This window comes from Sinocyclocheilus anshuiensis, unplaced genomic scaffold (assembly GCF_001515605.1).
Source record: "Sinocyclocheilus anshuiensis isolate Anshui unplaced genomic scaffold, SAMN03320099.WGS_v1.1 scaffold2512, whole genome shotgun sequence".
Taxonomy (NCBI): Eukaryota; Metazoa; Chordata; class Actinopteri; order Cypriniformes; family Cyprinidae; genus Sinocyclocheilus; species Sinocyclocheilus anshuiensis.
Window position 1 is genome coordinate 221,933 of NW_015541014.1, and position 9,057 is coordinate 230,989.

Consider the following 9,057-nt stretch of genomic DNA (forward strand, 5'->3'; position numbering starts at 1 on the left):
TTAATGTACTGTATATATATATATATATATATATATATATATATATATATAACATTTTATGCTTTCTAAAATATATAAATTTATATATGTGTAAATGTCTTTGTGTGTTCTTAAAATATAACATTAAAAAAGCTTCTCTATTTGATCACTTCTGTTCACCATTAGTATACTTGGCCCTTGAATAGCAACAGGAATATAACTACTGAATGTGAAATATTCTTGGTATGACGGTGAAATCTTAGAACCACTGGAATCTCTTGAATAATTCAGGAATTGTTTTCCTAGAATCCTCAGAGTTCTGTAATGACTCGTTGCATGAGTGTGTCTCTCAAAGCTCAGCAGGGAATGTAACAAACACACCCAGTCTGCTACCCCTTTTCAGTTTGAAGCTAGGCTAAACGCATTCTCTTGGCTTGTTCACAAAAAAAAACAAAAAACAAAAAAAAAAACAGGATGGCTTAAATAACCTCATTTCACACAGTACAAAACTTGATAGAAATATGTTGCAAGCTTTGTGATATCATTCCTCTGCCCTAAAAATGGTTTGTTATTCAACAGAAAGGTTTTCCTCTCCCTTGTTTACACTGTCAGAGGATGTGGTGTCTCCTTGTTGGTCAGGAAGTGGAGCCTTGTCTTTGACTGTGTATGATTGAAGCCGGAATTAATTCAAATAAGGTTTTCATCACAAGTCGATACATCTTTTTGCCTCATGTGCAATGAATGACCTTTAACAGTGGTTTGAAACACTTTTATAGCAGATAATCTGTTTAGTTGTCAGGTCACAATAGTGTGCGATGTGGAATTGTGAGAAAACACAGGCAGATGAACTTCCCAGAAAGAGAAACCCGTTCCACCTGTTCCACTCTAAAATTGTTTTAGGAAGCCTCTTACATTGAATATTTAACCATAAGCATTTTAATAGGTAACAATTATTACATTCCTGTAGCTAAAAATGCCAGTCATGGATTTAATTCACAGGGAATGAATGAATTAATTAAATGTATATTTTTAATACATCCTGAGTCACTTTGGATTTTTTTGTAAAGCTAGATTCAGTCTTAAATTCCGGTCTGCATTATTACGACAACAGGAATAATAGAAAATGGTTTTAAACTACCATTTGGTCTGAGAGGTCCCATGGTTGCAATGAAAAAGTCTTCTGGTAAAGAATGATATTCAGAAAAGAAAGTTAGATGGCTCTTAAGATTTTCAAACAAAAACACATCCTGCAGTGTCTACAAGAGAGAAAAAAAAATTCCACCTATAAAAGAACAAGTGCAAGTTGTGTAGTAGTGTTAACCATTACTAAAGATGTACAAATAAGAAAAAGTTCAATGAAGAGTGTGCAACCTTTGTACATTTAGAGCATGGAAGAAATACATGCTACACTCTAACTCAAAAGGATAGAAAACATTGGAATTCTTGGGCCCAAAGATTTAACTTAAATGGGTTAGCCCAAAAATGTCTAAAAAGAAAAAGAAAACCAACCTTTTTTTTTTTTTTTAAATACATAATGGTGACTAAATATTCTGGGGTGAACTATATCTTGTTATTCTTGATTTCTGTGACATTGTAATATACCATGATAGCCTAACAAATGCTGGAAATGTTTTAATGCACAAATGGCAATTCCATAGAGGGTCAAGTAAATCATATACAAACTAGCTCTTCCTGACTGTGTTTATACGAGTACTATATGTGAGGGACAGAGGTGCTAAATGATATGACGCATGCAAACCAAAAGGGATGCCAAGTTTGCTTCTTTCTTGTTTCAACACAAATTTTTACACAGACACACAAGATAATATACAGTTTTAATTAGTGCACCTTAATAAATTTTAACATACAAAACAATATAAACATTATAAATTAACTATGGTAAAGTATAAAAATCACATCACTGTCACCTTTCGCACCTCTTTTAAGGTTTTAATGACCGATGAGCATGTATAGGAGATCATGTCTTCCTCTCTAACTCCCTCTATCTACTTGTAGAACAGTAACTTCTCACTTTATTTTTCCCATCTCTTTCTGTAATTCAATTGGAATGAAGCTTTAAAATATTAATTTCCCCTGTTGATAGGTCAACTGGTTCACCGGTTGACAATCACAGAATGTATAATTTAAAAAAACTCAAGGTATAAGGAGTAGCAACTATGGACAAGTCTATATCCTGAAACAAATAGTATGTCAAATGAAGCACATCTTTAAAAGACAAACATTGCTGATGACTTACTTCCACAAGTCATTAACACATATCTGGCAAATAAAGGCAGTAAGCGACAGTGTTGCTTTGAAAAAGCCCTTTTTTCCTTCCAGCAAGCCCAAGTCTGGGTGTAAATCAAAGAGTCTGAGCAATGTACAGCAGATCACCCAAAAAGACTATTTTTAATGTAGATAGATGCACTCCAGTTTCAACAGAATTCTTATTAGCTCTTATAAGAGTGAATAGCTCTTTTGTCTATGAAAAGTTGTGCCATTCATGCTGAGATATGTGCACAAAAATCCCTGGGGTATGTATATGTTGACTTTTGCAAATGCACAACACCAGCAGAGCAAATATCCATAAGTGTCCCTCTTAATGTAAAAATATTTTCCTGTGATTGTATGACAGAGAATGAGAGAGTGCCAGCTGCTCTCCATTGTGACGGGATGAGGAGGAAAACTCTGGAATGTACACAGCTTGAGCCTTTGAACTCAGGTTCCTCTAGACTCTCTATGTCTTTCCCTCTTTTGTGCTTTGGGGTCATTGGGTTAGAGAGGTGGAGGTCTGTGTTATGACGCTCTCATTTGCCATCCTCCTCTACTCTCAACACCTTCCACACACAGTGCAGTGATTACCCACACAACCCTCACCTCCTTGAACTCCTAAATGTCCAGGTTTGCCTACAACAGACAAAGCTGTCATTAGAATTCCATACATTCCAAGTCACAATCATAAAGACTGCAGCTGAAAGCACAGTGCGGTTCACTTCCATCTGGCATATCTAACAACTGCCTGATAAGACATGTATTATGAACATTCAAATAAATAAACCTGTCTTAAATCAATTTATAAATTTTACATTTACAAGACAATCAACAAATTACAAGACAAATGTAATGTTCTATTTTTGAGAAAATTAATGCCTCACCTCAGAGAGGGGTTTCCCGCTGGTAAAGTACTGCACTGGTAGGCCCTTCAAACTGCAGCTTAATTGCCTGTTTGAGATTCAACTGGGGGTCAGTAGTTGTCATGTTAAACACAGACTCATCATGTAAGGCACTATGTGGGGAAACAGATAAAAGGTCAATGGTTGGAGACATGGATGTCTTTTGAATTCCACCCCAATCATCTTTTTGTGCATGGGATTGGAAGTGAAAATGAGGGTACCCCGAAGGGGGGCTTTCCCTAATTTTTGTTTGTCGAATTGGGCCCTCTTGATTTGGCATTACCCCTAAGGAAGCCATAACGGAGTTCCACTTTATATCTACTCCTCCAGCTTGTTTGAGGTTCTTCTCCATCACATCCTCTATGATGTAAGGAGTTTTAGGTTTTAAGAGGTAGTTGCTATCCCCCGATGATCCAAGCCCCTTTAAGGGTTTGTCTGAGTCCAGCAGTTCAGTGAACGTACACTGTTCGTTTGTGGGACTGCTCTTGGGAACAGACTTTTGATTGTGCCTAGAAGCTCTGCCCTGAAGACTGGTAGGATTGGAGCCAGGTAGAGGCAAGGTGGATGGCCGACTGCGGCAACGAGGAAGCGAATGTTGTTGTATCTGCTGGATGAAATTTAGGCTGTCCGCAGGCACGGTCTGAACTGTGGCCAGGGATTGGCAGGTGGAGGAGGATGTCTGTGAGGCAGGCATGGAGTGGAAATGCTCTGCAGTGGAAGCTGGGGAACAGGAGGCAGAAACTGAGGTCGAAGATGGAGAAGATGTGGCTGGGACTCCATCAACACCCACTTCTCCTGAACTAATAGCTGCTTGGGTCTTGACTATGGCTGAAAGGTAAGAATTGTTGGGAGCACCACTAGGTGTAAATGGTATGAGACCTGAGAAGCACTTTGCGCCATAACTCTCCAGAAGTCGCACAATTGTGAAATGACCTTGTTTTCCTGCTACCTTAACTGGGCTGCGACCGTAACGGTCCACATGGTCTGGTTCTGCACCTTTCTCTAAAAGCATGGCCACAATTTCAACATGCCCCTCCTGAGCAGCAATACTAAGTGCTGTGGCACCCTGCTGTTTGCAAGCCAGGTCTACATTAAGACCTTTAGCCCTAAGGAGCAGCCTGCCAGCAGCTGCATGACCTCTCCATGCCACAGAGTGCAAAGGAGCCCGACCATCAAGATCTCTGGCATTTGGGTCAGCTCCATATATCAGCAACAGTTCAATACCTTCCAGGTCTCCTTGCCAAGCTGCTACATGGAGTGCAGTTCGCTCTTCTGCATCTTTTGACTCCAAAGGGACACCACCTTTTTCTATGAGTAGGGTGGCCATGTCTAAATGGCCCTCCAGGACCAGCAAATAAAGAAGGGGTCTTCCTTCAGCATCACGGACATCAGTGTCAGCCCCTCTACGCATCAATAACTCCACAATCTCCCGATGTCCCTGCAGAGCAGCCGCACTGAGTGCAGAGTGTCCATCATATGCACGATGATCGATGGGTGACTTATGGTCTAGAAGTAGCCTGACTGTACTGCAGTGCCCTTCTTGTGCTGCTAGAATTAGAGGGCTCCGACCCTCTACATCAAGCTCACCCACACATGCCATGCTACCTCGCTCGGTCAATATTGCACACACACTTTTGTGACCTTCACAAGCTGCAGCATGCAATGGAGTCCAGCCCAGGTCATCTTTGTGATTCTCATCCAAACCCCTGTCCAGCAGTGCTCTTACAACTTCAACACTACCCTTTGCTGCAGCCAAGCAGAGAGCAGTGCGGCCTTCTCCATCAATGCCATCCACTGCTGCCCCCCAAAACAGCAAATGGTTAACTGTGCCAGCATGCCCCATAGCTGCAGCCACAAGAAGAGGAGTGATAGCAGATGGATGAGATCCAGAACTTTCATCTACATCAGCTCTAGCTTCCAGGAGGAGTTCAACTACTTCCTCATGCCCTTCATAAGAGGCTAGTAGTAAAGGCGTCATTCCATCTCGGTCCTTATGTTCTGGATCAGCACCTCGCTCCAACAGAAGGCTTACAACCTCTCCATGCCCTCGTCCTCCAGCTGCTGATGGCACACACAATGCAGCAACAGACAAAGCGGTATGTCCATCCCTATCTGCAAGATTCAAATCAGCTCCAGCATTCAAAAGGATCTCTACTGCCTCTTTGTGACCCATGTAGGCTGCAGCTATTAGTGGAGTACGTCCCTCATGGTCTGAGCGGTCTACTTCAGCATCATGATCAAGGAGGGTCAACAGAATTTCCTCATGTCCACCCCATGCTGCTGCTCGCAAGGCTGTCCGGCCATCTGAATCACAGCCATGAATCTCTGCTCCTGCTTCCAGAAGTAGACGCACAGCTTCCTTGTGGCCACCCCATGCAGCAAAGCGAAGAGCAGTCCATCCCTCACTGTCCACATGCTCCAGCAGGGCTTGTGCTGTGGGACTCTTGCTCCCCTGCTCCTGCACCCACTCCAGCAACAACTGCAGTACACCAACATGGCCTTGTCTGGCAGCAAGAGTCAATGCAGTCTGTCCCTGGTTGTCGTTAAGTAAAGGGTCTGCTCCACGGCATAACAGCAATGCTGTTACATCTACAAGTCCAGCATGGGCTGCAGCTGCTAATAAAGTCCGTCCATCTGATGGGTCTGTATGGTTCACACGGATTCCACTGTCTAGAAGTGCTCTCACAGAGTCTTCCCTCTGTAATGCTCGCTGAACTATCCTGCCTTCTCCTCCAACACAGTGAACCCCGACACTGGAGCTTTTGTCTGGGGAACAGCTCGCAGGGTAAATTCCACTTTTCATCAAGAGTTGTAGCACATCTTGCTGAACTAATACAGGTGTATGACTAGAAGAACAGTCTTTTCTGGCACCATTAAGAGCTGGAACTCCAGTCCATAGCAACCACAGTGCCAGGAGGGCTGGCTCACCTTCATGGACTCCACTGTTGAGGAGGTGGTAGGCCAGCTGGCAAGTCTCCTCTGTACTCAAACTACTAGCTCGAAGAGAGAGGGACATGGCCAAAGAAAGGTGACCATCCTTCACATAACACAGAAACTTCTGTGTGCAGTATTTAACATCAGTTAACCATTCTGCAAAGCTGCTATGAAAGAGGAGTTTACTGCCCTCAGGGCCATCTACAAACAGAGATGCCAGAGCCCCCATCTGTGCTTGGAAGTCTCCAATCCCAAGGTAGAAGTCACGGCTTCTGGCAATACTGTAGAGCTGCTCAGCTGTTAGTGGTTGTGGGGATGCCAAAAGGATATTCAGCAAAGGCCTAATATGGACAAACAGCCTTCGAGGAAAGAGTCGCTGACAAAGCCAAAGATAGAGGCCATTCAGTGTGCCAGGAATGTCCCGAATTTCTCGAAGTCCTACTCGACCATGTGCAATACCATCTAGTACTCGCTCAAGAAACAAGAAACAGCCACCACTTTTGATGTGCAAAAGATTAAGCATTTCAGCCGTCTCTGGTGTAAGTTGTCTTCTCAAAGCCCCGTCCTGGTCAAGCCTCCGCAGGATATATTGCTGCACATCTCGTACAGTTGCAGGCTTCCTTAAGTCATCCAGACACAACCTCCTAAATCCTGCAGGGTAGAGAGGATAGATAAAATCAGAGTAGTATACACAACAAAATGAGATAAGACACAACAATTGTTAAAGCATCACAATGGGTTTTTAAGGCTACACAATTAATAATTGTGTAATAATAAGAAATTGCCTTATGCAACAAAAAGCTGTGATTTAATTGTCTGTACAGAACTGCGTGGGAATCTCATTATAGTGTTTTCAGTGTCTCTGAGTGGTTTACAATATGTATAAGCTTCACACAACTGATTTGGTTACTTTTAATGTGCATTATGAACACAAAGTACTCTAGTTCATTGTACTTTTTTACATTTGTGTAATTCCAAACATGTTTTGCTACTACTACCTAAGTTACTATACAAATTAACAACAAAAACATTTGTCAGAATAATTTCAAAATGTTTTTAGCAAACTGTGCAGTTGTTTCTTTCCAGTCTTTTCATCTCATGGGCAGAGGTAAAACATGATGGTCCTTGAGGCTTTCCAAGCCAAAGTTAAGGACCTTGCATTCAAATGTGTTTATAAAGGCAGAAATATACACACAACTAGTGCATAATAGATTGTAGTCTTTTAACACTATACTTAAGATGTCATCCATAAGAGCTAATAACTGCGAGGGACCCTCATCTCACAAGACCAAGTCATTTCATCTAGTAAAAAAACAAAACCCTACAAAGCCATAATATGTTGATATAAGGACAAAAAGCAAAGAAAATTGGCAAAAGGAGTCATAAGCTGTATGTTTGGCAATACTGAATGTTCAGGTGGCCATACAAGTGTGGATAACATTATTCATTTGTTACTAAATGGGTTTCTAAACACAGAACATAAAGTCCCTGTACACAGTCTTAACTAAGATGAAAAATGCACAACACTTCAAGAAACCAATAAAGCTAACCATCTCACATTTCTCTGTGCTTATGAAGTGATTTGTGGATCATCTGAGAGTGTACCTGAGAACATCTTGCAAATGGCTTTGTTCTGGCGGCGTGCAGAGCAGACCAGCAAGATCCAGGGGGGCAGGAGCTGTAGGTATTTGAGCAGGAGCTCTGCAATAGAAGAACTCTGAGTGGTTGCAGATCCTGATATTGAGCTTTCTCCAACTCCATTACCTCCACAATACCCCGAGTCCAGTGAATCAACCACAATAAACACACTGTGAGCTGGTGGTGTAAAAGACAAGAGGGGCTCTAATACTGCCCTAAAGAAAAATGAGAAGGAGAAGGAGGTTAAAATAATTATACATAACTAAAGGCATACCTTAGTGACCACTGTTGGCATAATTTCATCTTTAACCACACAGACATATGACTTTTAAATTGAGTCAATCTTACCAGCATGATGCTGATACAAGATTCTTCTGTTTGACAGAAGAAACAGAAGAATGGAGGAAAGAGAAGGAGGGAAATATTTCTCTCAACAACAGCAAGCAAATTAGGAATTCAATCATTTTAAGAATTGGAAATAGGAAAGACATGTCATCATGTGAACTAAAACAGAGCTTATCTGAGAAGGAAACAAATGCAGAAATGCAGCATTGTTTTGTATAGCATGCAATTATGTGAGGGATTAATTTGGAATACAATATAACATCCTTTAAAAACCATCCAATGAACTCCCGGCTTTTTAAAGCGGTCTTATACTCCAAACTTTCTTTCTTTTGGCCACTTCTTCTGACTTGAGGTGTGGCTGCAGAGGCATCGTGACTCAGTGTTATGGAAGCTCAGTGATTTTCCTGTTGCTTACAGGGCATTCCAGTAGACAGTGAGAAGGTGCTGCTTCCTTATCAGACTCACATTCACATATCTGTGTTGCTCTTATCACTGACACACTTCACTCATTGTATGATTGCCTTTTTAATCAAATACTTAAATGTGATATGATTTATGATAATATGCTTTCATCTATCCCAGCTTAATATGCAGGCAACTAAAAACAATTCATAGGTTGAATTCCCAAAACACTGAGGTGCTCTCTTAGTTTGAGCATCATGATACAGCCTAAAGGGTCCTGATACCTAAATCAATGGCAAGAGTTTGGAACAGTACTATCTGTTTGTATGTAGTAAATTGTGGCAAATTGTAGGGGCAGTCGTGGCCTAATGGTCTCGGTACTGGCAGGGATTGTTGGTGGGTGGAGTGAATGACCAGCACACTCTTCCACCTTCAATACCACGACTGAGGTGAGCATGACACTGACTGAACCCCCAACTGCTCCCTGGATGCCACAGCAAAAATGGCTGCACACTGCTCCTATTTAAAGGGGTCCTATTATGCTTTTTCACTTTTTCAACTTTAGTTAGTCTGTAATGTTGCTGTT

General features: G+C 41.7%; 1 protein-coding gene across 1 annotated transcript in view; it reads right to left on the reverse strand.

Annotated features, from left to right (window-relative positions):
- Positions 1-1,546: 1,546 nt before the first annotated feature.
- Positions 1,547-9,057, reverse strand: part of ankrd50l (ankyrin repeat domain 50-like) — a 16,100-nt gene continuing 8,589 nt past the window's right edge. Inside the window, exons 4-6 of the mRNA XM_016488843.1 lie at positions 7,692-7,939; positions 3,135-6,737; positions 1,547-2,886 (exon numbers count right to left, since the gene is read on the reverse strand). Coding sequence (XP_016344329.1) covers positions 3,136-6,737; positions 7,692-7,939 — 3,850 coding nt within the window. The 3' untranslated portion in view covers positions 1,547-2,886; position 3,135. The remainder of the gene's footprint in view (positions 2,887-3,134; positions 6,738-7,691; positions 7,940-9,057) is intronic.